Source organism: Cetorhinus maximus, chromosome 12, assembly GCF_964194155.1.
Source record: "Cetorhinus maximus chromosome 12, sCetMax3.hap1.1, whole genome shotgun sequence".
Taxonomy (NCBI): Eukaryota; Metazoa; Chordata; class Chondrichthyes; order Lamniformes; family Cetorhinidae; genus Cetorhinus; species Cetorhinus maximus.
In genome coordinates, this window is record NC_135890.1 from 93,968,693 (window position 1) to 93,996,634 (window position 27,942).

The 27,942-nt window shown below is 39.5% G+C and overlaps 1 protein-coding gene across 1 annotated transcript in view; it reads right to left on the reverse strand.

Moving 5' to 3' along the window:
• The window catches only part of slc15a4 (solute carrier family 15 member 4), an 89,707-nt gene that overhangs the window by 24,576 nt on the left and 37,189 nt on the right, over nucleotides 1-27,942 (reverse strand). Inside the window, exons 6-7 of the mRNA XM_078554110.1 lie at nucleotides 10,999-11,154; nucleotides 612-770 (exon numbers count right to left, since the gene is read on the reverse strand). Of these exons, the coding sequence (XP_078410236.1) occupies nucleotides 612-770; nucleotides 10,999-11,154 (315 nt within the window). The remainder of the gene's footprint in view (nucleotides 1-611; nucleotides 771-10,998; nucleotides 11,155-27,942) is intronic.

Below are 27,942 nucleotides of genomic sequence, written 5' to 3' on the forward strand. Positions count from 1 at the left end.
TGTAGGGCTAATTTATTCAGGCTGATTGTGTTATATGAAGTTAGCTTTTCCAAACAATGTCACATTTTTATAGAGCTATCTTCTCCCTCCCAAATGATTTTAACAGCAGTTTATGAACTGTACCTTTTCCTGTGTTCAACTTTTAGAGAGATATGTATCCTATTTGTAGTAATCTGTTTATTGGATTTATTGCAACCTTACGATGTTGCAAACCTTTCTTCAAAATAGTTGATATTCATACAGATCAGAGTGCTTACAGACTAAAGCAGCCAACGTAGTTTTTAAAACAATTTAGTAGCACTATGAATGGGTGAGTCACCCTTAATCAAAGTCAAGGAAATAAAACAATTCAACCTTTTAAGGAATCCAAGAAATTGGGCAAGGTAAATTAAACTAATGATTTGACTTCATCTCAAATTAATTTTTTATATAGTGAAAATGTATTAATTAAGAATGCTCCTGTACCAAGAATTAAGAGGAATTCATTGTGTTCAAGGCAGGGGCATGCTTGTTTGAATTCGAGTATCAAACACTTCAAAACAATCTTTTTTCTGATGAAATAGTGATTTTTCATAATTCTAATTTATTTACACAAAACCACACTTGCTTACCAAAATCACTCTTGCAGTTCATCCAACCAATCCAATCCACAGATACTAGGGCTAGAAGTCCTGAACCAACAAAGGAACCAACTCCAGTAAAGAAAAAGAACAGGCCCATGATAGCACTTTGCATAGACTTGGGGGCAGCTGAGTAAGCAAACTCAAGGCCTGAAAATAAAACAAAGAGCATTTTTTTAGATGCAATTTTAACAATTCCATTAAAGAGCAAGGAGCTGGTGGTAGATTTATCTTTAGTCTGCTTAAATTATTTTCCAGCTTTGAATAAAATTGCAAGCAGCACATCTTTCATCGTATACATTCACAAAATAATTCTGAAAATTTCTAATTAAAAAAAAAACAAAATACAGAGATAACCATCTTAATTCTGAAATACATTCTTGATGCAGAATCTATTTAATATTAGTGCAAAAAAACTTCTCAATTTTTATCTTTGCTTCACAGAGGTAAAATTTTAGTACAGATACAGATCAGAACTTGACCTGCCTAAGAGGCAAGCAGCACAAGATCGCCTTGATTGGTAGTCTTGCATCACTTGAGTTTGACAAACGTGGCATAATTACAGTGCAATGTCAAACTGGGTTTAATAGCAACCAAGACACTCTTGGGAGTCCTGGACAATTTTTAACCCTAACTCCAATTAATGAAGAAAAAATAAACAACATGGATCTTTCCAGAGCAGAGGAATTTGAATTTCAGCAATACAGGTGCCAGGCAATGTAAATGGGGTACTGCCTGGCTGGAAAGCATACTCCAACGAGAGAATCTAACCATCACCCCATGACATTCAATGGTGTTGCTATTGATGAATCTCCCACTATCAACAACCTGGGAGTTAGCATTGATCAGAAACTGAACTGTACTAGCCACAAATATAAGGCTAGGAATCCTATGACAAGTAACTCACCTCCTGACTCCCCAAAGCCTGTCCACCACCTACAAAGCACAAGTCAGGAGTGTGATGGAACACTCTCCATTTGCCTGGATGAGTGCTGTTCCAACAAAACAAGAAGTTTGACACCATCCAGGACAAAGCAGCACACTTTATTGGCATCCCTTTCACAAACATTCACTCCCTCCATCACCAATGCAGTGGCAGCAATGCATACTATATACAAGATACACTGCAGAAACCCACCAAGGCTCCTTAGTCAGCACCTTCCAAATCCATGACCGCGACCATCAGGAAGGACAAGGGCAGCAGATGCATGGGAAGAGCATCACCTGCAATTTCCCTTCCAAGTCACACACCATCCTGACTTGGAAATATATCGCCATTCCTTCACTGTCGCTGGGTCAAAATCCTGGAACTCCCTCCCTAACAGCACTGTGGTGTACCTACACCACATGGACTGCAGCTGTTCAAGAAAGCAACTCACCATCACCTCCTTAAGGGTAATTAGGGTTGGGCAATAAATGCTGGCCTGGCCCACGACACCCACATCCCGTAAAACAAATTTTAAAAGTTGCCTGCTCAAGACTTGTAGCTACAGTGTGAACACAGCATTAGAAGTTCAGGTTTGGATAATACATCCTTTAAAATTTTAGCTACCACAATCCAAAATATGCTGGGATTGTTTTTTAAAAACACTACGGCTGGGAATTCAGAGAGGCAGCCAAACATCCATTGACTTTGGGCGGAAAGGCAGGACTGAGAAATGCCAGCCTACAATTAAAAAACTCAGAAGTTCCATAAAATATAGATTATTTTACTCCGATTTCATTTCATTTTACGATAAGGCTCACAAGCTAATCCTAGAGCTCAGTGCATGATTTATAGCTTTGTACTGCTGTTTCTTACCATTCAGCAGTGCCATGTTGTTAATGTAAACAATGGTACTGTATGTCACTGTGAAAGTGAACCACTGTTATAGCCATTTTAAATCTTAGTGGTGACCTGTACTGCTGGCCTGGATTCTTTACTTAGATTTATCAACAGAAAATAATATGGATATGTAACAAAACTGATTTCATGTCAAGCGGTTATTGAAAACAAACCAACTCTTGATTGAAAAGTATCCATAATATTCTATATTTAAAAGATGTCTGTTAAGCCTACTTGCCATATCTTATTTAGGGTAGGGCAGAATTTCCCAAACAAGATTATCAAGGAGGCACAGCGAGGAAGGGCTGCAATGAAAGCAAAGTGCCAAAGCTACCAGCTCTGCCTCTTCTGGTAGCACGTCCCCAATATAATTGAATTAGAGGAGTAAAGGGATGAAGCTGCATTCATTCAAGTGAATAATTAGAGTTTTTCTACCAATTTGTTTGGCAGCCAAAATGATTAAAATATTCACATGGTTAGACCATCACATGAAGATCTAGAGAGGATACAGAAGAGATTTACAAGGTTGCTGTCAGGATCGGAGAATTTTAGCTATCAGGAAAGATTGGGTAGGTGGAGCTTGTTTTTTTTTTGGAACACAGGAGCCTAGGGGGAGATTCAATTGAGTGTATAAAATTGTGAAGAGTCTAGATGCAGTGGATAGGAATGACCTATTTCCATTAGCTGTGAGGTCAATTACCAGGGGCATAGATTTAATGTAATAGGTGGAATAATTAGAGGAACATTAGAGGTTTATTTTTCCCTACACAGAGGGTGGTGGCAGTTTGAAATTCACTGCCTAAAAGGTGGGAGAGGCAGAAACCCTCGTCATATTTAAAAGAAAACACTTGGATACACACTCCAGATATTGCAACCTACAGGCCTCAGGCCAAGAGCCGGAAAGTAGGGTGAGACTGGAAAGCTCCTTTTTGGCTGGCATAGGCACAGTGAGCCTCCTTCTATGCTGTAAATCGTTTTGTGTTTCTGTCATAAGCTGGTGGAGCTTCCTTATTAAAAGGTGTAGTATGTGGATTATCAGTAACATGCTGAATTTGCACAGTACAAACTCATTCTCATTCAGATTCTTTTGACCAGTACAAATGCAGTGCAAATTGATCAAACAAGATCAAAACTGATTTTGCTGTTTTATTACAGCAGTGTTACACCTTTGCTTAGAATAGTATCGACTTAATGAGTTGTGTACAATGCATGTAAGGAATACATGGTAAAGTAAAAAGCTGATTGATTGGGAAAGAGAAGAATGGATGCTTCAGCTGGTTACACAATTTGGACAGACTCAATTAATTCAGTTCAAATGGGCACAGGCCCAACATTGAACATCTGACAATTTACTTGAGAGAAGTTACACGAAATGTGCAATGCCAAAATTTCACCCTGGTGCAGCACGGCATACTCTTCTGCAGTTAGAAGTGATGCAGATTCGAGATGCTGCATTCTATTCAATCTGGGAGCATTGATTCTGACACTGTGGGCGGGATTTTCCAGTCCCTCTCATTGGCGGGATCTTCCAGTTCTGCCGAAGTCAACAGAGATTTGAATGGCTCACCCCATCCGCGCCACTGCGGCGACGCTGGAAAATCCCAGCCTGTGTCTCTCAAACAGAACGTGTTCTCATTCTTATAAGCTAAAATACTTAATTTTATTTATTAATCATTTGCATTTCTATTTAATTTTCAGGCTATAAATGATAAAAGATTATCAAATGTATGTTACTGATGTGTAAGCCTTCAAAAACACTGCTTCTTAGAAAGTGGGGGGAGCTGTTAGAAATTAGAAATATGCTTAGAATAAACATATATTTAGTAGTCAACTTGAAATAGATAAAGAAATAGACTGGTGCTGTATATTTTGTTTAGCTGAAAACTGCTCAAGATGTTGTCTCTTGAAACAAAGCCAGTGGTTTGGTTACTCTTGGGTGATGATGGCTGTACCTAGCCTTGGTCAGACGAGGCCTCTTCAACAATGGAAAAGCAACTGGGTAGATATATAAAACAAATAACCATACTTCAGAGCTGTGTTAGGGTTTTCAGCGAACCTTGCTTAATTAGGTTGCTTGCTGAAATGCATAAGTTGGTGCGTAGAAGTAGAATAGAAATTATTTTAGTGAACATCCCTATGGTACAATAGTATGATGAGGAATTAAACCACTTATACTGGATAGCCTTTACAAACAATTTATTAGCTGGCCAAATTAACAACTCTGTCCCATTGCTGTAGAGGCTTCGCCTGACCAAGGCCCCTTTGAGCTAGGTACAGTCATCATCACCCAAGAATAATCATTCCATTAGCTCTGTTTCCAGAGACTAATACCTTAATTAGAGGGAGGAGGTGGTGGCATAGTGGTATTGTCACTGGGATGGTAATCCAGTGACCCAGGGTAATGCTCAGGGGACCTGGGTTCGAATCACACCAATAAAAATCTGGAATTAAAAGTCTGATGACGACTACGAAACCATTGCTGAAAACCCATCTGGTTCACTAATATCCTTTAGGGTAGGAAATCTGCCGTCCTTACTTGGTCTGGCTTACAAGTGACTCCAGGCCCACGGCAATGTGGTTGACTCTTAATTGCCCTCTGAAATGGCCTAGCAAGCCACTCAGTCCAAGGGCAGTTAGGGATAAGCAACAAATGCTAACCTTGTCAGCAACACCCACAGCCCATGAAAGAATAAAGAAAAAAAAATCCCAACCAATATAGTGGGTATATTGTGTTGAATCAGAGTTTAAGATGGTGAAAGTCATACAGCCGTAGCAAGTACCAGGCCAGGTCAGGAAGGATGGCTGACATGCACAAACAGTTCTTTCTTTCTCCCTTCTTTTCTTATCAGTGCCTCACATCTTCACAACTTCTCAAACTAACCAAGAATGTTAGCATGGATTTACTCTTCACAATTTCCCTCTACCACCTATTGCACTGAGGCCTTCCAAATCTCATCCTTTACACCCTTTTTTCAGTGGTGGCCCTGGGTGATATATTGACAGGGCTTAATTATACCTGTAAAAGTTCCCTTTAATACAAAGTGCCCAATAAAATGTTGAGTTCTTGTCTAAACCATGTGGTAAAAGTCCTAATGTTATCCATTTGCCATGAACTTCTAGAGACTTGGCATGTTCCTTCTTTCCTTGATCAATCAGGCCTTTATATCTTTCCTTCTCTCACCCTGGGTGAAACCTTGCCCCCAAAACATTTGCCTGGGCCTCTGGACTACTAGTTTAGTGACATTAACACTATGCCACCATCTCCCCTGATTGATTAGATAATTGACAGCAACATATTGTGCTTAAATAAAAATGTCAACAAATTGGTGAGCTTAAAATCATAGGCACATGCAAGATATGAATGACTGGGATGGGGAATGAATGTTTAACAAAAAGGTTTGTGAAATTCTGGGATAGGGCCCTGTAGAAACTGATATTGGGCATGAAGGTTTGCAGACAAAATGACTGAATCCCTAATTTCTTCATGCCTTTTGCAATTAGTGACCTCGGTTTACTCACAGACTGGCATTTGTTTACATTACACATTTGAAAATTTAGATGCTAAACAAAGCACACATTTTTACTTTTGAAATGGTGTAGGTTAAGCAGAGTGAATATTTGGTGGAGAATTTTCTTCCCGTTGGGGGGCGGGGTTGGGTGGGCGTGGGCGGGTGCGCAGCCGATCGCCACTCATGATTGGCTGCGCGCTGCCATTTTATGTGGGCAGGCCAATTAAGGCCCGCCCAGTACGATGCACACCCGGAAGTGTTGAGTGCTCCCTTTGCGGGCGGGGGGTGTACGGTGAGTTGGGGCCTGCGCGCAGAAGAGCGCAGAAATCTCCGAGGCACAGAGCTGCCTCAGGAAGATTAGTTTGATTTTTAAAAATTTTAATAAAGAAAAAAAAAATTTTAAGACATGTCCCCTCATGTGACAGTGCCACAGGAGCTGAGGCATGTCAATGAACTTCAATTAAAATTTTTATTCAATTTATAAACACTTCATGAAACCTCATCCCACCTGAGGATGAGGTTTCATGATAAACGTGAAGGCCGCCCGGGCTCTTCGCCTGCCTGCCAACCGTTGGAAAGGCAGCTCCGTTAAGTATTTCAATTACTATTTAAATGGCCTTAATTTGCCTTTGATAGTTCGGCGGGCGCGCACCAGAGTCGGCTGTGCGCCCACTGAACTGAAGATCTGAATGACACACAGGGACGTCAGGATGCATGCCCAACGTCACAGCGCGTCATTTTATGTGTTGGCGAGCAGGTCCCACCCCTGCTCATATACCCAAAGATTCTGGCCATAGTAACCCAAGAACAGGGGCTGGCCATTCAGCTGCTCCACCATTCAATTAGATCATAGTTGATCTGTATCTTAACCCCGTTGCTAGCTTTGGTTTTGTAACCCTTAGTTCTCTTTGTCTACCAAAGCTCTATCAATCTCCATTTTGAAATTTTCAATTGACCTGGGCTCAATGCAATTTTTTTTTTGTTGGGGGGTGGCGGGGGGGGTTCCAGGTTTTCACTACCCTTTGAGAAGTACTTTCAGACATCACTTCTGAATGACTTGGCTCTAATTTTAATGTTATGCCCTCTTGTTCTGGACTGTCCCATCAGAGGGGTTACATTTGGATGACCTCACAATTTCCCCATTGAACTCCATCTGTCGATTTTCCCCACAAATTTGGGCAAAATTAGCATTTACATGGTAGTTGGGGAGTGGGGAGGGGCTTGGTGAAGAGAGGCACAGTGCAGGGAAGAGAGCATACAGCTGGCACTGCAAATACCAAAAAGGGAATTTCAGGATTTAAGTGTTTTATTACTAAATTCAGTGGTACAGAGAAGCAGAAGCTCCTTTAGTAGAAATAATGGTGCTGACTATAAACATCAATATTAATACAGTAGGTTAAGGATAATATACAACAATATACAAGATAGCCAACAAATGTGATCCTCTTTATTCAGGAGAGGTTACAATTATTGTAATCTTTTTTGCTTCTATATTCAGTTTTACTAATTTAATTTTGAAGCATGACATATTGAATGACAGGAAATGACAGGAATATAAAACTTCCTTAAAAACATATACAGCTTTTATTGATCAAGAATCCTTATATTAATTGCCCTGTCACACTTTTTTTAATACAAGCTCACAAATCATTACTGCATGAAAGTTTACCTTCTAATCCATACCCAAATTATCTCAGACTGTGATTGGGTTCCCTGGGCCATGGATAAGATATTTTGTCCCATTATAACCTATCTAGTCTGGGTGCTAAAGGAGCCCTTCATAGCATACGAACAAGGAGCAGGAGTAGGCCATTCAGCCCCTCGAGCCTGTTCCGCCATTTAACGAGATCACTGCTGATCTGATAGTAACCTGAAATCTGCATCCCACCTACCCTCAATAACCTATCACCCCCTTGCTTACCAAGAATCTACCCACCTCTACCTTAAAAATATTCAAAGACACTGCTTCCACCACCTTTCAGGAAGAGAGCTCCAAAGATTCACGACCCTCTGAGTGAAAAGATTTCGCCTCATCTCCGTTTTAAATGGGTGACCCCTTATTTTTAAACAGTGACACCTAATTCTAGATTCTCCCACAAGAGGAAACATCCTCTCCACTTCCACCCTGTCACGACCTCTCAGGATCTTATGTTTCAATCAAGTTGCCTCTTATTCTTCTAAACTCCAGCGGATACAAGCCTAGTCTGTCCAACCTTTCCTCATAAGACAACCCAACCATTCCAGGTATTAGTCTGGCAAACCTTCTCTGACCTGCTTCCAATACATTTACATCCTTCCTTAAATAAGGTGACCAATACTGTACAATATGGTCTCACTAGTGCACTGTACAACTGAAGCATAATCTCCCTACTTTTGTATTCAATTCCCCTTGCAATAAATGATAACATTCTATTAGTTTTCCTAATTACTTGCTGTACTTGCATACTAGCCATTTGTGATTCATGCACTAGGACACCCAGATCCCTCTGCATCTCAGAGCTCTGCAATCACTCACCATTTAGATAACATGCTTCTCTTTTATTCTTCATACCAAAATGTACATTTTCCCACATTATACTCCATTTGCCAGATCTTTGCCCACTCACTTAACCCAACTTTGTTTTTTTGTAGCCTCCTTATGTCCTCTTCACCACTTACTTTCCTACCTATCTTTGTGTCATCAGCAAATTTTGCAACCATCCCATCCATCCCTTCATCCAAGTCATTTATATAAATTGTAAACAGTTGACGTCCCAGCACTGTTTCCTGTGGCACACCACTCATTACATCTTGCCAACCTGAAAAAGACTCATTCATGCCTACTCTCTGCTTCCTCTTATCTAGCCAATCTTCTATCCATGCCAATATGTTACCCCCTATACCATGAGCTTTTATTTTCCGCAATAACCTTTGATGTGGCACTTCATCAAATGCCTTCTAGCGATGACTTAGTTGCATCTCTGGTACAGAAGTAAATCTTTAGAATTGCACAACTCAATTGGTCAAACATAATCACAGTATTTAAAGCCACTTATTCAAGCAAGGCAGGTTAATTTTTTGGAATTGTTTTCTGTTTCAAAATGGATGATGGGATGCAGAAGATGCGGCTAGCACAGTGCTTTTTAAGAAAAAAAAGATATATTTAATAGAAATTAAAACAATGAAATGCAATGACACATGGCTAATCAGAAAAAGGAAAAAAAGAAAAAGCAAATAAGGATAAGAAGGGAAGTGTTTAAAATAATTACTGAAGGTTATTTTATTGTTAACTTATATTGGGTTATCATAGTAGTAAAAGGTAACCTTCACAATCAAGTAACATTAATATTGTATTGGAATTCCTTTCAGCTTCAGCATTGAAGATAAAATGATTGATGTAAGATCATGACTGGACCACATTTCTGATTTGTGCTGCTGCGCAAGATTCTTCAACAACAAGGCACACTATTAAACTACCTCCAACGTATTCTGAGCTGCAATTTAATACACCCCACTGACAAATTCTTGGCTAGTTTCATGGCTACGAAACTACTATATTTTGGGAGTTTTTTCTTGGGGTTAATTTTAAGTGTCTCCAGAAGTTGAACTTCCTGAAGAATTCAAGATTGAATTTCTTGTGTTTATATTTTGTAATTGCATGATGACCATTTTGTTTTAATATGGAAGTTGATGGATAGCTAAGTCAGAGGGAGTGCTTTAATCTGCCTGATGCCCTCGTTCTGGAAAAATACACTGGAAAGTTTGCTATGTTTACACGTGAAATGTGTAGTGAAAATACATGCAGCAGAAAGCATATGAGATAGCTTAGGATAATAAAGCTATGATGATGCTGAGGACCCACAGCCTGAAGGGATGTTTGAAAAGAAACAAATTCACCAATACTTAACTGTAGTAGTTCAATAATTATAATATATAAAAAGTTAGAAATTAAAGCAACATAAAGAACTAAGGTTTAAAAAAAAATCCTTGGAAAAACTGTTAAATTTAATGAAAACTACGACACGTCACAGTTCTCTTATTTGACATTGGTTATCAGTAAAACGTCATACAAGATCCCTGATGTATCAAAGTATGACTGGGATGAGTGAACTGCTGGGACTTGGGCATGTGTACCCTACATACCCAATGTTCACCTTGATTTCAGTAATGTCTTATTGGCTTACAGATCAATTGCACCTGATTGATATCACTATGCAGTCATTACCTAGCAGTTTCATTAAAGGAAATAAATGTGATCAAATGTGAAGCAAACTAAAAACGTGACCCTGAAAGAATTTCAATTCATTTGGCAATGAGATAAATCGAAGGGTCAACTTTCATCTTGATTAATAATGTGATGCATCAAGGAGTATCAAGTATTTGCTTTCTGTGGCTTGAATTAAAATGTGTCAAAGAAACAATACAATACTATTGTGATGTGACTTTCAAAATACCTTAGTCAGGTCTCAAGGAGATACCATAATAATTTACACTGTATGTAGTAGGTAGTTTTATTTTTTTTAGTGGCCGTGAAATAGGCACAGCGTACAGAAAACAAATCAATTCATGAAGTTGGATGTGCAACCACTACCTTTAGTTTCCTGCAATAGGAAAGTTATGTTTTGTAAAATACCCTTTAACTGTAAAAAAAATTTATATATACACCATGATGTTCTGAATGAAAACTAAGGTGAATGCATTCAACATCATTGGATGGTGATAACATTGTGCTGCTTACCCAGTATGAGTGGTTGAAGTAGAATTTTGTTAGTTCTCACTCAGTGTTATAAATTCAAGGAGGCCAATTTGAACAAAGTTAAAATATACATACACAGCAAACTAGAAATGAATCCCAAGTTTGGCATTGAAACTCATTCACACAACATCCACAACACTTGACCTTCATGACTAATGAAGTTACTGAACTTAGTTGCTTTATTGTCTTGCAGTAAAAGAATATTCGTTTATATTCAGCAGCACCTCTTGTACACATAAACCATCAAGATGTGCGAGGCCATAATTACTTACATAATCTGAAAATCTATCTAGTGTTTTCCATGCTTACCTGCTATACTTGCAAATATTTCACTAATCCCGATCAGTACATACTGTGGAATTTGCCACCATATTGATAATGGTGCAGCATTGTACCACACATTCCCAATCTGTTGCTCTATCGTACCATTTCGTAGACTATTCAAGCGTTGATCTTCCAGAATTCCTGAAATTAATAAAAAAACAGAAATGGTTTGTACACAAACAGTGAAACAGGATATTTGGTAACTAACACATATGCAGCCCATTAATCTTCAAGTCTTTGGTTAATTTGTCATATTTGCCTTGTTGTAAACAAACCATGACATATTTTATGCATTTACTTTCGTTTTCGAAATTTCAATCTTCAAGACCATGTTGTTACAATTATGATGTTTATAAGGTTGTACATTTTGGGACCGTCTTTACCTTAGGGTAAAATGAAGGGGGTAATTTGAGCTGTTTTGGCATCTGGCAGACAGCAAAACTGGATAGTTTGATTATTAGAAGTTAAAGGGAGCACAGATTTTTTTACTGGAAAGGCAGTGCAAGGTACTTGTGCTCGGAGACAATGACAGCAGCCTATGTGCGCTAACAGTGCATAGACTGCGAGTCTCCAAAGTTCCAGAAAAGTGTTCAGAATGTCGGGCTGTAAGCAGTTGTGCTTTAATCTGTTCATTTATGTCCGAGATAAGAGAGTTGGGGTCCCAAGAATCACTAATCAGCATCTCTACCTGGATACAAGGTCCATGTGATTTGCATTGCCAAGGTGATGGGCTTTGAGATGGGAAGGGAACAGAGGAAGCTATTGTGATATCAGGTTAAAGGCTTTCCTAAAATATCATAGACAGGTTAGCCTGCCAGGGTGAGTAAGCGAGAGCAAGCGCAAGAACGAGATAGAATATGGTGTAAGCTCACGCTCAGATTGAAAAGACAAAATTCATTAGGAGTTAAAACAAAGCTGGAAGATTTGTTTGGCTTGTGCTGGAGAGAGGATCTCTGGTAATACACTTACTGTCAAGGACAATTCTAGGGTTAGAAGTTACAAGCTGAGAGAGGGAGAGAACAGGAGAAAACCTCAGGAGTGAAGAATCATTTTGAACTGATTCTGGAAGAATTGAATGTCTACTCAAAAGGCTGTATAATGTATACCTGTGAAGTTTGTTTTCTCGGTTACGCTAAAAAGGAAGCAGCGGGGGCTATTCTGTTTAAATTAAACGTTACCTACAAAGATAGTGTTTAGTCAATAGTGTTAGGTTTTCAGTAAGGTAAACATCTTAAAACTTGAAATCTTGTCATGTCATCTTTTCAGCTATTAACTGGAGGTTCGAATTTCTTTTTGAATGTAATCGGACTTATGGAGATCATAACAATGTCGACCACGAAATATGTAAAACTACATTTGATAATATGGGATTCAATTCGCAATTCTAAACCATTATTCAGTTTTGCAATTTCATCTTCACAAAACAAATGAGTAAAATCACCCATTATTCACCCAAATGAGTGAAACCTTGAATCACCCATTATTGCCATTAACAATCATTACAGTGCTCTTCACAACTAGTTCAGAGTTAATTAGAGCTGGCAACTGAATATGTAGGAAATCACAAAGTAGAGGAGCTACGATAATGGGGAGGGGGTGGATTTAATAGTTTGCATGCAGACAGCTAGTACAGTAGTTGTACCATTCATCAAAATATTTAAGTGCTGAAATTGAAATGTCTGAATGAGGTACTTTATTTTAAAAAAAACAGAAAGCCCAATTAAAGGCAATTGCTTGATCTGGAAAAAAAATCTAACCTAGATGCTAAACAATTTCTTTTTTAGTTACTGCTCAATTTCTTACTTGGAAACACAGACAATTTTATTGGGAGAGAGATAGTAATTACCTCATGTAATCCCCATTTGTTCATAGGAGTGCAAAACTAGGGTCTCGAGTGATTTGCTAAACAACATGTGTTGCGAGATCAAATTTCTACAATTAAAACAGTCCATTTGAGAGTTCAGCATGTAAATGATAAGAAATCCATCTCTGGAATTGACAAATAATGCCCTTCAAGGAAAATTATGAATTAGCCAAACAGGTCCACTATGATGCCTAATCTGTGTGAAAAGAAAATGAAATAGAATATGGTTAGAAGTTGATATTGAAGGAGAGAAGGGTGCAGAGTGTCTGAGGGTGGGGAAGAGAGTCCGAGGGTCGGAGGAGGGGGGTGGAGAAGAGAGTCCGAGGGTCAGTGGGGGAGGGGGTGTGGAAAGAGAGTCCGAGGGTTGGGGGGTTTAAGAGTCCAAGGGTCGGAAGGGGGTCAGGTTAGAGGGGAGGGGAGGGAAGGGTTGAAGGGGAGGGGTCAGTTGTATAGTTACCCAGGAGTTAGACATGTTTTTTTCTTTCTAACATTTCCTGGGTAAGTATTCTGGTGAGTTGGAACCATCCAAAGTCTCCAATTCTAACTCGTTGGAGAATTCATCGGAGGGTCCTGGATGCAGGGGAATTGCTCATTGCAAGTTGAAATTTCCTGGGCAATTCCCGTAGAGTCGCACTGGGGCTTCAGAATGGTCCCCCAGCACATCTTCTGGGGTACGACCGCCAAGAGACCAGAAAATCCGGGCCCTAATATTTGGGACTGACATTAGCAAGTACTTCTTTACACAAAAGGTGAATAGATTCCAGGCAGAATAGCAGAGCTAAAAATCTGACATTTACATGTTGTAATGTGAGGAAAGCAGGTACTTGAGAGTTAATTAATTAAAATGCATCCAATGGCCTTCCTCATCTGCAATGATCTTGTATGATTGAACAGAAAAGTCAGCCAGCTTGTTTTTCCATACATAGCTAAATTAAATGAAAATTTTATATTAATTTACAAATTGCATGTAGTTAGATTATGGAAGATAGAATATTTTAATTTTCCATATCTTGCTAGAACAAATTTGTAAACATTAATATAAAGAAGACCAATCAACTGAACATTCTATCATAATTGCATTCAAAGAGGGAATAAAACTCTTTTTAATTTACCTTTTATCTACAATACAGAGAACACAAAAACATCACAAACTTTATCCAAATTGAAGAAACAGCAAGATTTCAGCACGTTCTGACTTACTGTATCAGCACACCTCTTAGGTTTTAAATTCAAAAACGGGAGACTGTTTAAGTGTTCTGGCCTTAAGAAGGATGCTCAATAGAAAGGTTATTCCAAATCCTATAACCAGTTTTTGAGGTGTGGAAATTAAATATGTCAGCTTTAATTCATCTTGTTAGTAACACGGTATCTTTACGATGCAGGAGGCGACCATTCGGCTCATCGAGGCTGCACTGGCTCTCTGAAAGAGCATTCCACCTAGTCCCACTTCCCTGCCATATCCCTATAACATTGCACATTCTCTCCTTTCAGGTAGTAATCCAATTCCCTCTTGAATACCTCAATTGAACCTGCCTCCAACACCCTTTCAAGAAGTTTGTTCCAGACTTCAACCACCCTTTGGGTGGAAAATTTTTTCTCACATCACATTTACTCCTTTTGCCAATTATTTTGAATTTGTGCCCTATAGTTCTTGATATTCTCTTGAGCAGGAACAGTTTCTCACTATTTACCCTGTCCATTCCCCTCAGGATCTTGAGTGCCTCTATCAAGTCTCCAGTCAGCCTTCTTTTCTCCAAGGAAAACAGTCCCAACCTCTCAAATCTATCCTCATCGCTACAGTTCATCATCCCGGGAATCATTCTTGTGAATCTCCACTGTACTCTCTCCAATGCCTTCACATCCTTCCTCAAGTATAGTGCCCAGAACTGGACGCAGTACTCCAGGTGAGGCAGAGGCTCTCTCTTTATTTTATACTGTCTCACCATATCTTTCCCACCAAAACGAATAACCTCATTTCTCTGCATTGAACTTCATCTGCCACTTGTCTGCCCAATCCACTAACATGTCTATGTCCTTTTGAAGTTCAAAACTATCCCCATCACAGGTGACAACAATTCCAATGTTCGTTATCATCTGCAAATTTTGAAATTATGCCTTGCACATACCAGTCTGGGTCATTAATATATATGAAGAAGAACAAGGGTCCCAGCACTGACCCCTGAGGAACTCTACTGCAAACCTTCCTCCAATCTGGAAAACAACCATTTATCACTACTGTATCACTACTAGAGCCTGGGAAGAGTGTCCTGCAGTCAGCATCACGGTGAAACTGTCTGGGAAGAGCGTCCTGCAGTCAGTTTTTGTTGAAAATAACAAGAGTGACATCACAAGACAGTGCAAGAGAGTAGCGGAGAGATCAGAACCAGCGCAAGTGCGGGGAAGCTTCAAAAAGTGACGTCAGCACAAAGGTGAGAGCTGATTGGTTAGTAGTGGGTAAGTGTTTTCTCCAGTTTAAAATAGATTAAGCTAAGCAAAGGTAAGGGTTCTACTTTTTATTTAAAGTTAATAAATAATTTAGCGTTTTTTTTTACTGTATTTAACTTAAAGTAAGTTTTTTTTCAACTAGAGGTATGGCAGGGCAACTCAGTCCCGTGTTATGTACTGTCTGCAACATGTGAGAGGTCCTAGACGCTCCTTGCGCTCTGATCGACCACGTGTGCAGGAAATGTCACCAGCTGCAGCTACTTGAGCTCCGAGTTTTGGAGCTTGAGCAGCAGCTGGAGGCACTGAGGTGCATCTGCGAGGCTGAGTTTCGTGGATAGCACATTTTTAGCCGTGGTCACCCCAAAGCTTGCGAAAGCGCAGACAGAGAGGGAATGGGTGACCATCAGTCGGAACAAAAGTGGCAGACAGGTAGTCAGGAAATCCCCAGGGTGCATCTCGCTCGAGAACTGTTTTTCTGTGTTGGAAAACGGTGAGAGTGATGGTTCCTCTGGGGAGTGCAGCCATGCTCTTGGCACTGTGAGTGGCTCAGCTGCACGGGGTGGGGGGGTCGGAAGGAAAAAGAGGGGAAGAGCAATAGTGGTAGGAGACTCGATAGTAAGGGGAACAGACAGGCATTTCTGCGGCCGTAGACGTGACACCAGGATAGAATGTTGCCTCCCTGGTGCCAGGGTCACGGAAGCCACTGAACAGCTGCAGGGCATTCTAAAGGGGGAGGGCAAACAGACAGAGATCGTGGTACATATTGGTACCAATGGCATAGAAGGAAAAAGGGATGAGGTCCTGCAGCAGAATTTAGGAAGCAGATTAAAAAATAGGACCTCAAAGGTAGTAATCTCTGGATTACTTCCGGTGCCACATGCTAGTGAGTGTGGAAATAGGAGGTTAGTCCAGATGAATGCGTGGCTGGAGAGATGGCGCAGAAGGGAGGGCTTTAGATTCCTGTGACATTGGGACCGTTTCTGGGGGCGGTGGGACCTGTACAAGTTGGACGGGTTGCACCTGAACCGGAATAGGACTAACATCCTTGCAGGGAGGTTTGCTAGTGCTGTTGGGGAGGGTTTAAACTAACTTGGCAGGGGGATGGGATCCTGAGAGGAGGTTCAGCAGGGGGAGTTGTACAACCAAAGTTAGAAGAGACAGCAAGTGAGTCTGGAAGGCATAGAAATTATAGGCCACTGAAGGCACAAGGGAGTTTGGCAAGGTTGGATGGTATTTATTTTAATGCAAGGAGTCTGACGAATAAGGCAGATGAGTTGAGGGCACAAATTAACACATGGAAGTATGATGTCATTGCTGTCACAGAGACATGGTTGAGAGAGGGGCAGGATTGGCAGTTCAATATTCCAGGGTATAGGGTCTTCGAGCGAGAAAGGGAAGGAGGTAAAAGACGAGGGGGTATTGCAATATTGATCAAGGAATCAATTACAGCAGTAAGGAGAGATGGCATCTTAGAAGGCTCCTCAAATGAAGCTATATGGATAGAACTGAAAAACAAAAAAGGAGCAATCGCATTGCTGGGAGTATACAATAGGCCCCCAAACAGTTATAGGGAAATAGAAGAGCAGATACGTAGGCAAATATCAGAGAAGTGTAAAAATAATAGGGTAGTAATAGTGGGGGATTTCAACTTCCCCAATATTAACTGGGTTAGTCATAGTGTGATAGGTTTAAAGGGAGTGGAATTCTTAAAATGCATCCATGAGAGCTTTCTTAAGCCAGTACGTAGAAGTCCTATAAGAGAGGGGGCGGTCCTGGACTTAATTTTAGGGAATGAAGCCAGGCAAGTGGTAGAGGTATCAGTGGGGGAGCATTTTGCAGATAGTGATCATAACTCCAAGAAATTCAAGGTTGTTATGGAAAAGGACAAAGATGGGCCAGAAATCAGAGTTCTAAATTGGGGTAAGGGTGATTTTAATAAGATCATATGCAATTTGGCCAGAGTGGACTGGGAGCAGCTACTTTTAGGTAAATCTGCGTCACAGTAGTGGGACTCATTCAAGAAGGAAATAGGGAGAGTACAGGGCCAATATATTCCAGTAAAGACAAAGATCAACAAATCCAGGGGATGCTGGATGTCGAGGGATATACCGGATTGGATAAAGAGAAAAAGGGAGGCTTATGGCAGATACTGAGGGCTCAAAACAGTGGAAGCCCGAGAGGAGTATAGAATGTGTAGGGGGGAACTTAAAAAGGAAATTAGGAGAACAAAAAGGAGGCTTGAAAAAACATTGGCAGGTAAAATAAAGGAAAATCCTAAGTTATTTTACAAGTACATTAAGAGTAAGAAGATAACTAGGGAAACAGTAGGGCCCATTAAGGACCATTAAGGTAATGGAAGAATAGGTACGGTTCTAAATGAATACTTTGTGTCGGTGTTCACAAGTGAGGGGGTGCGACTTGGGTATGGAAATCAGGCAGGAAGACTGTGATATAATTAAAGAAATTAGCGTAGAAAGGAAGAAGGTTCTAAGTGGTCTGGCAGGCTTAAAAGTAGATAAATCTCCAGGCCCAGATGAAATGTATCCCAGGCTGTTGAGTGAGGCAAGGGAGGAGATAGCAGGGGTGCTGGCAATAATTTTCAATACCTCTCTGGCTACAGGAGAAGTGCCAGAGGACTGGAGGACAGCCAATGTGGTACTGTTATTCAAAAAGGGAGGAAGGGATAAACCAGAGAACTACAGGTCGGTCAGTCTAACCTCACTGGTGGGGAAACTATTGGAAGCAATTCTGAGGCACAGAAGTAATGTACACTTGGAGAGGCAGGGATTAATCAAGGACAGTCAGCATGATTTTGTTAAGGGGAGGTCATGTCTGACCAATTTGATTGAATTTTTCAAAGAGGTGACCAGGTGTGTAGATGAGGGCAATGCATTTGACATAGTCTACTTGGACTTCAGCAAGGCTTTTGATAAGGTCCCGCATGGGAGATTGATAATGAAGCTAAGAGTCATGGGATCCAAGGCAATTTGGCAAATTGGATTCGGAAGTGGCTGAGTGGCAGGAAGCAGAGGGTGATGGTCGAGAGGTGTTTTTGTGACTGGATGCCTGTGTCCAGTGGGGTTCCACAGGGATCAGTGCTGGGTCCCTTGCTGTTTGTGGTACATATAAACGATTTAGACTTGAATGTAGGAGGGTTGATCAGTAAGTTCGCGGATGACACGAAAATTGGTGGGGTGGTAAGTAGTGAGGAAGATAGCCTTAGATTACAGGAGGATATAGACGGGTTGGTCAGATGGGCTGTTCAGTGGCAAATGGAATTTAATCCGGATAAGTGAGAGGTGATGCACTTGGGCAGGACAAACAAGGAATGGGAATATACGATGAATGATAGGAAGTACCGAGGATCAGAGGGACCTTGGTGTGCATGTCCACCGGTCCCTTAAGGTAGCGGGACAGGTAGATAAGGTGGTTAAGAAGGCATATGGGAAACTTGCCTTTATTAGCCGAGGCATGGAATATAAGAGCAGGGAAGTTATGCTGGAACTGTATAAAACACTGGTTAGGCCACAGCTAGAGTATTGCGTGCAGTTCTGGAATCCACATTATCGGAAGGATGTGACTGCACTAGAGAGGGTGCAGAGGAGATTTACCAGGCTGTTGCCTGGGCTGGCAAATATGAGGAGAGATTGGATAGACTGGGGTTATTTTCCCTGGAGCAGAGGAGATTGAGGGGGGGACATGATTGAGGTGTATAAAACTATGAGGGGCATAGATAGGGTAGGCAGGAAGGAACTTTTCCCCTTGGTGGAGGGATCAATAACCAGGGGGCATAGATTTAAGGTAAGGGGCAGGAGGTTTAGAGAGGATGTGAGCAAGAATTTTTTCACCCAGGGGGTGGTGGGAATCTGGAACTCACTGCCTGAAAGGGTGGTAGAGGCAGAAACCCTCATAACATTTAAGAAGTATTTGGATGTACACTTGCAATTCCATGGCATACAAGGCTATGGGCCTCATACTGGAAAATGGGATTAGAATAGTTAGGTACCTGTTTGATCGGTGCAGATGCGATGGGCCGAATGGCCTTTTTCTGTGCTGTAGACCTCTATGACTATGACTCTACTGTTTCCTGTCAGTCAGCCAATTTCTTATCCAAATGCCAACTTTCGCTTTTATTCTATGACCTAGAATTTTGCTTACAAGTCTGTTGTATGGCACTGTATCAAATGCCTTTTGAAAATCCATAGATGCCACATCAACAGCATTTCCTTTATCAACCTTCTCTGTTACCTCCTCAAAAAACTCCAGCAAGTTAGTTAAACATGATTTTACCTTGATGAATCCATGCTGGCTTTCCTTAATTATCCTGCACTTGTCCAAGTGATTATTGACTTATCCCATGCTATAGTTTCCAGCAGTTTCCCTACCACTGAGGTCAAACTGACTGGCCTGTAGGTGCCAGCTTTATCCTTGCACCCCTTTTTGAACAAGGGTGTAACATTCGCAGTTCTCCAGTCCTCTGGCACCTCCCTTGTGTCTGAGGAAGGCTGGAAGATTATCACTGGTGCCTCTGCAACTTCCACCCTCACTTCCCTCAGTGCCCTTGGATACATCTCATCCAGTCCTGATACCTTATCTATTATAAGTAAAGATAGCCTTTCCAACGCCACCCCCTTCTTGGTTGTAAGTTCTTCTAGTGTACCAGTTATCTCCTCTCTCACCTCAGCCTGGGTAGCAAGTTCTTCCTTCGTAAAGACAGATGTAAAGTACATGTTCAACACCTCTACTATTTCTCCGGTCTCCACATGCAAGTCTCCTTTTTGTCCCTAATCAGCCTTACTCTTTCTTTTATCACCTTTTTATTACTTACATGCTTATAGAAGACCTTAGGATTCCCTTTTATGCTTGCTGCCAGCCTCTTTTCAATCTCTTTCCTTGCTTTTATTAGTTTTTTCACTTCCTCTCTGGTACTTCTATATTCAGCCCGATTCTCCATTGTATTTTCTACCTGACATCTGTCGTAGTAGGTGCATTACTTTGATACTAGACATAGACAGGTTAGTATGTGGGCAGGAATGCCAAATTGTGAAGTTATCCACATTGCTGGGTAGATCCCAGTGCTGAAGCTGTACTGGAACGAGTTAGATGCTGAGAAAACATTTCCACACCCCCCACCTCAAATAGGGAATCTGGAACAAGATGTCAGAGTCTCAGAATAAGGGGTCAGCCAATTGGGACTGAGATGAGGATAAGTTTCTTTATTCAAAGAATTGCGAATCTTTGAAATTCTCTACCCCAGAGAGCTGAAGATGCTTCGTCATCGAGTATATTCAAGACAGAAGTCGATCAATTCTTTGGGTGCCAAGCAAATTGAGGGGTATGGGAATAGTGTGGGAAGGTGCAGTTGAGGTAGAAGTTCAGTCATAATCTTGTTGAATGGAGACTCAAAGGGTGAAAAGGCCTACTTCAGTTCTTATTTTTTTTATGTTCTTATAAGCATTGCTAGGTAAACAAATAGGGTGCACATCAGCATAAATACCTCAATATCACCACCTAACTAAAACATAAAAAATCATTTTTCACACTGTTTTATAATGTATTTGAAGTGTTTTATCACTTAATAATTAAGAATACACACACACCCCTATCTGCTTCTGAGCCCCAGCTTCCAGTGTAAAAACAGACGGTTCCTTTGCACAATTTTTAAACAGTTGGTTTAAATTTAATGTGTTAATTTACTGATAACATACTTACTAAATCAACTTAAGCAGTGAGAGAGCAGTGTTTAATTCTTTTCGATTTTGAATTTTTGGGAAAAAATGCTGCAGTTTTAATTAGTTGGGTTCCAAATATTTTAGACTATTTTAAATTATTCTCAAGTAAAGAATGCCATGTTGCAATCTATGTTCTAAGCCACTGTTGCTAACAATGTAACCAAACTATGGATTTGTGCAACCACAGCATAAAATAGGAGCTTAATATTTTTACAGCTACAAATGGCTGGCAACATATTATTAATTTGCCATGTATAGCTAAAAGTTAAGGGTATCCAAATAGGAGGCGGCAGGGGACAAAGGGACACTCAAATCCTCATGCAATTATTCAAATAATTGCAGAAAGAAAGATGTAGGAACTTTACACTAAAGGTCCTATTTCTTTCATAAGAATTATTTGGAACATGCCTGCAGTAGATAATTAACAACCTTTCTCATTGTTCAAACCTATATAGATTATTTTCCAAAAGTGACAGAAACTGGAGGCAAGACTTAAAGATCCATCATAGTATGTATACAACATTAAAACCCTTGTCTGATCCAGCAGTTCAGGACAACAATACTTAGGAAAGCATGCTGGTTTTTTCAGGTAGTGATCAGTGTAAAAAACACCTTTCTCCAATCAATAAATCTATAATAAGCCTGAATAGAAACAGCCTTAATGTTTATGTTTCCTTGGTAGCTCCTGACTAGGCAGGGAATAAAACAAAGAAATACATTCTAATCCAATTTGTTAATTGCTAATCACAAAGATTTATCTAGGTCTTTACACCTGTCATTTATCCGGATTGAAAAACATCTCTTGTAAATTAACTATGCTTCCTCAAATGTCTGTGATCGTCACTATTAAAAAAACATTAAAGCAAAAATAAAAACTGCCTAATCCAAGCAATCAGAAAGACAGCAAAGGCTACATAAATCGACAGCCGTGGCATGTTAAATGCAATTTTGCCAGTCATTTGTTCTAAGTTGACATGCGATCTCATTCTCTGCCACCCTCAATTGCCAAAATGATCTGAGCTGGCTATTGGATTACCAAGTATTTGAAAAAAAAATCACAGAGCTTTCCTGGCTTAAATTCTCTACAATGGATTGAAAAAACTCCTTGGATAGAACAGTCATCCAATAAAGTCACTTCTGCAAATTTCAGAGGGAAAACTTCTGAACTGAATACCGAAGTGTTAGGAACATAGGAGCAGGAGTAGGCCATTCGGTCCATCGAGCCTGCTCCGCCATTCAATTAGATCATGGCTGATTATCTACCTCAACGTCACTTTCCCTTGCTGTCCTTAATATCCAGAAGTCTATTGATTTCTGTCTTCAACATGCTCAATGTTTGAGCTTCCACAGCCCTCTGGGGTAGAGAATTCCAAAGATTCACCACCCTCTGAGTGAAGAAATTCTTCCTCATCTCAGTCTTAAATGGCCTACTCCATATTCTGAGACTAAACTCACTAGCCAAAGGGTCTACATCTACCCTGTCACACCCAGTAAGAATTTTGTAAGTTTCAATGAGATCATCTCTCATTCTTCAAAACTCGAGAGAATACAGGCCCAGATTCCTCAATCTCCCTTTAAAAGACGATCCCGCCATCCCAGGGATTATTCTGGTGAACCTCAGTTGCACTCTCTCTATGGCAAGTATATCCTTCCTTACATAAGGAGATCAAAACTGTATACAATACTCCAAGTGCAGTCTCACCAAGGCTCTATACAGTTGCAGTAATACATATTCTAGAACAGCTTTCCTCATCCACTGAACAAAATATGAGGATTCATACTCCTGAAATGATTCCCAATCAGACCACTGTATGTGGAACAGGAAAAATGTTTACTCACTCAAAAAGTCACAATATGAGCAGCAGAGGTTTTATAACAACAGCAAGACTGGCTATTCAGAGAAAACCACAACTTCCTATTCGTAAAGCACACCCTACCTCCCCACTACTGAATTCAACAGATAGCATTCTGGAAATTTTAGCCCACTAGTGTAACATGCAGAGTGGTTTGGGTACAATTTGGGAGTGTTACTTGGTTGACTTAAAGAATTCAGAAAAACTGAAGTCTCATGTCTCACTCTTACACAGTGACAAACCTCCAAACAAAAATATTCATTATCCATTTCAAACTCTCAAAAAAAAAATCATAATTTCAGATAAGTTTAAGGATAATATTGTACAACGTTAGAAATCTTATTCCTCTTCCTGAACATGTCTGTCAAAATAAGATAGTGGCCAAAATATTCAACATCGAATAATTTTACTGAGTTCTTGCTAGTTGTTTTAGAGGTTTGCTGATGACCAAATATTGATTTGTGGCTTTCATGCTTCTTGAAAAAGTTTTATTTTCGCCTTAATTATTACATTTCCAAGCTGTTTAGTTGCAATTTCAACTGAATTTGAACCTTTAATGCCAGCATGACAGAGAAATTTGGATGTGACAAAATGTGACAAACGCATATAATGAGATCGTTAGAAAACGTTTCTTCATTGAAGATATTTGCAAAAGGTTCTAATGCACGTAGATTAGAAATAAATGGGAATATTCCATTTTCTGTTGATGACAGTTACAATTCTTCTAACACAATCGGATTATGAAGTAAATAGCATTTTTAGCAACTGGTTCAGATCATTCACTTCATTTCTGAACAACCCATAATATCTTGAGTTAAATGTATGCTATATAATGACCCTAGCAGTAAATAATTACTATTAAAACTACATTCTCATATTTGGTCTACAATGATTAGAATCATCAAAAGCACATGATTAAAAAATTGCTTTCTACCTGACCTTATTGAATATGCTTTCATTTCAACTGGCACACTGCAATTATTCCATTCCCAAGGATAATACTATGAAATGTACTTTGAAGGCCATTTCAATTTATGATGCGACTTTATTACAAATTAGAAAAGAAATATATAAGAAAAATAAGAATTACTGAGAAGTTGCAGCTTTAAAGTGCTGATAGCATTGGGGAAAATCAAATAAATAACTGTTTCACAGATTAACAAATAACTAGAGAATTAAGCTTTGCTTGTTAAAAAAAAAAACCCTCCTGCACAACAAAGTGTTGACCAAAAAATTTTCCAAGTCTGTAGTAAAAAGCAGTTCCAATGTGATACAATTTAAAAATGTTAAACACCGAATTAAATCAACTGAAGATCAATTCCTCTCTTTAAAATACTGATACTGGCAGCCCTCTTGTATCTTGCTCAAGTGGAAACAGTGGAAGACAGTGTTGATGGGATGAGAGAAGCAAGGGCTTTGCAGCCAACTCTGATCTGGTTTTCACTCAATGGTTAACAGGAATTACAGGACAGCAATCAGTAGCAGGAATTTATTTTCTTCAACAGGGATGCTTCTAGCAACCCAATCTCACCAGCAAGTCAGCTAATTCAGTAGAAATGCAGGATCATGCTGCATGGCTCAAGGTCACACTGCGAAATACATTTACTTACTAAGCTCTTAAATTGACACATTATAGAAAAAGTCTATATATAATTGTAAACTTCATCCCGTAAGAATAAAATAAACTGCACTTCAATTGCTGTAACCTACGGATGGCTGGCGGGTGGTGGTGGGGGGTGGAAAACAGAAGCTGCAGTTTGTTAATTCAGATATTATCCCTATTTGGGAGTACTGATCATTTTTACGCCAACTTACTGCCAAGTGGTATATTCCATCTTGACATTAAAACCTCATCCCATTAATGGAGTGCCAGCTAAACTCAGCAGCGTACACTTACCACTAATTTTACAAAAGCAATGGAACTAATTATTGGGAGGCAGACTTAATCAATTTTAAATACATCTGCAATTTTTTGACATTACAAATCCCTAATACTAGTCCTATAAGCCAACAGCTTTCTTTAAAAAAAAATACTGGAAAGGACTTGCTATACAAAATGAGTGTGGAAAGCATACTAATGCTTGGCCCATTAGGAAACAATACAAATGGATTTTCAGAAAATAAATCAATGATTCTTAAATATGTTCAGATATATTGTACAAGCATGAAATTAAGGTGCCTACAAAATACATTTTTCACAACTTATACATATTGTCTTAAAAAACAAAATTTCTAACAAACAATAATTGCAGCTCTTATGACTTAACCTATCTATCCTCGTTAATGCTAGCTACTTGTCTTACAAAACTCTTGATATTAAAAAAGACTTGTGCGTATTGGATTGCAATGTTTGACACATATCTTGCAGTTATGTCATTGTTTTCAATAGATGTGGCTCAGTTGCATCATTGTTTAGAAAAGCAGACAATATTATCAAAAAACATCACTGCTTAGAATGGAAATCTTATCAAAAGACTAATGTCAGCAGCTGTGACCTTTGGATCTTCAGCTGATATAACTATTCTAATAATGGGCAGAATCTACCTTCAGCCTCGTGAACACTAAAGGTCTCACTGACAGATACAAAGGTTGCTGGCTATTGTAGGACAATTTCCTGTCACAATTTTTGACAGGCCATGAGCTGGGAAAACATTTTTATTTAAAGGTCAACCACCACCTCAATGTTTTTTTTCCTACATTTTTAACTTTCAATAGGACATAACGCATATTCATTAAAGGATGACATAATAGAACAGTCTCCAGAGAAGAATTTTTAAACTTATTGTCCCATGACAGTTTTAATCCTTCCTTTCCTATAACAGATTCTGTGTGGCACATAGCAGCAGCAAAACTAGCTTTTAATGAAGCTAATAAAGTTCAAACATCTTGTGGAAGAAGAAAGTTGAAAGCTTAGTCTCTCCGCTACAAAACATTTCCACTAAGTGGACTCTCGAAACAGAAGATGCATTTGAAATTAAATTATTTCCTTTCTCACAGCTCTTCTCAAATCTGATTTGAAGTTTGTTGCTCTGCTGTTTTCCTGACTGTACCTCCACTGCCTGTGGCGTATTGAACTGGACTAGCTTCTGATTTTCTGGCCATGAGTCTGCTCTTCCATTTCATTCATGGCTTTTCCATTGGCCTGCTGGATCATCCCTTGCTCCTCAACCATTTTCCAGTATGAATTTCAACATCCCTGTTGGCCTCAGAGGTCAAACTCTACTGTCTACTGTATAATCTCCACTTCTTGAGTGGTTCCTGAATCAACAATTCTCTTTTCTGGTTTTTGAACTGGGCTTCTCTCTGGCATTGGTTCCAAGACTGATTGCTGCAGTCATAAAGCTGTATTTATCATACAGAACTGGGATTCGGTTTGCCGTACATCACATTAGTCATCCTTTTGGTCTTTCTGAATGAGATTGCTAAATAAAATTGGCAGAGATTGCAAGAGTACCTTGCTTACTAAGAAAAATTAATGAACACAATCCAATAAAAACTAATACAGCAGGAAGATACAGTGAAAGTGAGGGATTAGAAAAAACGTGAATGAACACATTGATTTATTTTCTAGATGGCAAGTTGTTTTGCATTTCACTTCACTGAGCCATCTCATATCTACATTGATACCATTTTGAGAGAACTGAAACCTCCAAATAAACTAAGAAAGTAACTCCAAGTTTCACAGCAGACTTGTACTAATGGCCCTACTTTTGCTGGTGCACAATCGATGTAGAAACATTGTACCTGCATTGCTCTAGTATAAATTGTTGATCTAGCAAGAGCTTATGTGCCTGGCATAGGTATCAAAATATTCTACCGAACAGGCCAATGTGTTGAAAGAGCAAGAGCAAGATTTACCACTATACTTATTGGCGTTTCAGGTTAGAGACAAATTGAAGCAGGTTTGTTTCATGCACAACTGCCAACCCGCCTCGTTCCCCCATATAAACATAAAATACTTCACCAGATATATCATGAATGGGTACATGGGTACAATAGATTGCAGGCTACAATTCACATTTACAGTATTAGAAATAAAAAAGCCTTTTCTATGTCACCTTACACGATCTCATGGCATGCTAAAGCAATTCATATGACATTACTAGGAAGTGTGGTCACGATTGTAATGTAGGGTAGTCCGGCAGCCAAATGGTACAAAATACCAAATGAGATAAAATATTAGGATTAGCTATTTCTGGCGATGTTGGTCAAGGAATAAAGACTACTTCATAACTTGATGTGGTGAGGAAATTCTGCTCAAAGGATTTGGTCCTGGGCTACCTGTAACCAACAGATCTAAAGCAGGGCAATATGAGATGAGAGAACACCAACAATAGTTCTATGCAATCTACTTCCTCTTTCGTCAACTAAGAGAATTGTAGCAATGAATAAAACTGAGAATAGTCAGATTTCTATCTGTTTGAAAATAAAATTATGACAGCACATATTCCTCCAGTATCCTATGTAGACAAACCCAAGTGAAATCAAGCAGCGGCAATATAACAGTATCCAAAAATAAACCCATCCTACAACAATAGCCAAAAAATCATGACACAAATTTAGCCTTTAGAACTGGAATGACAGGAAATTGGAATCCAGTAAATTAAAACTGTAAGGATTTGATTTTGAACTTTGAGAAGATTCCTAAAATCCTATTTAATACCAATTCAGTTCTTTTCTTCATTGAGAAATAATCCACAGTTACTGCTACACTTAAGCTCAATAACTCAAAAAAAATATCAAATTCATTTCATGACAGTCATTGGCATTTGTTGTCTGGCGAAATATTTCTCTACAGCATCACATAATAGTTGGATTCCAGAATGAATCAAATAAACACTGCAATGGATTTTAAGAGAACATTAAAAAATACTTGCAAATTGGCAAATGTAGTTCAACACAGATAAGTGCAAGATAGTACATTTGAAAGGAAGAATAGGGGATTATTACTTGGAAGTTCCAAGTCAAGGTAGGGTAGAGCAAAAGGATCTCGGAGTATAAATACATCATTCACTATCCAGCAGGGATATACTCA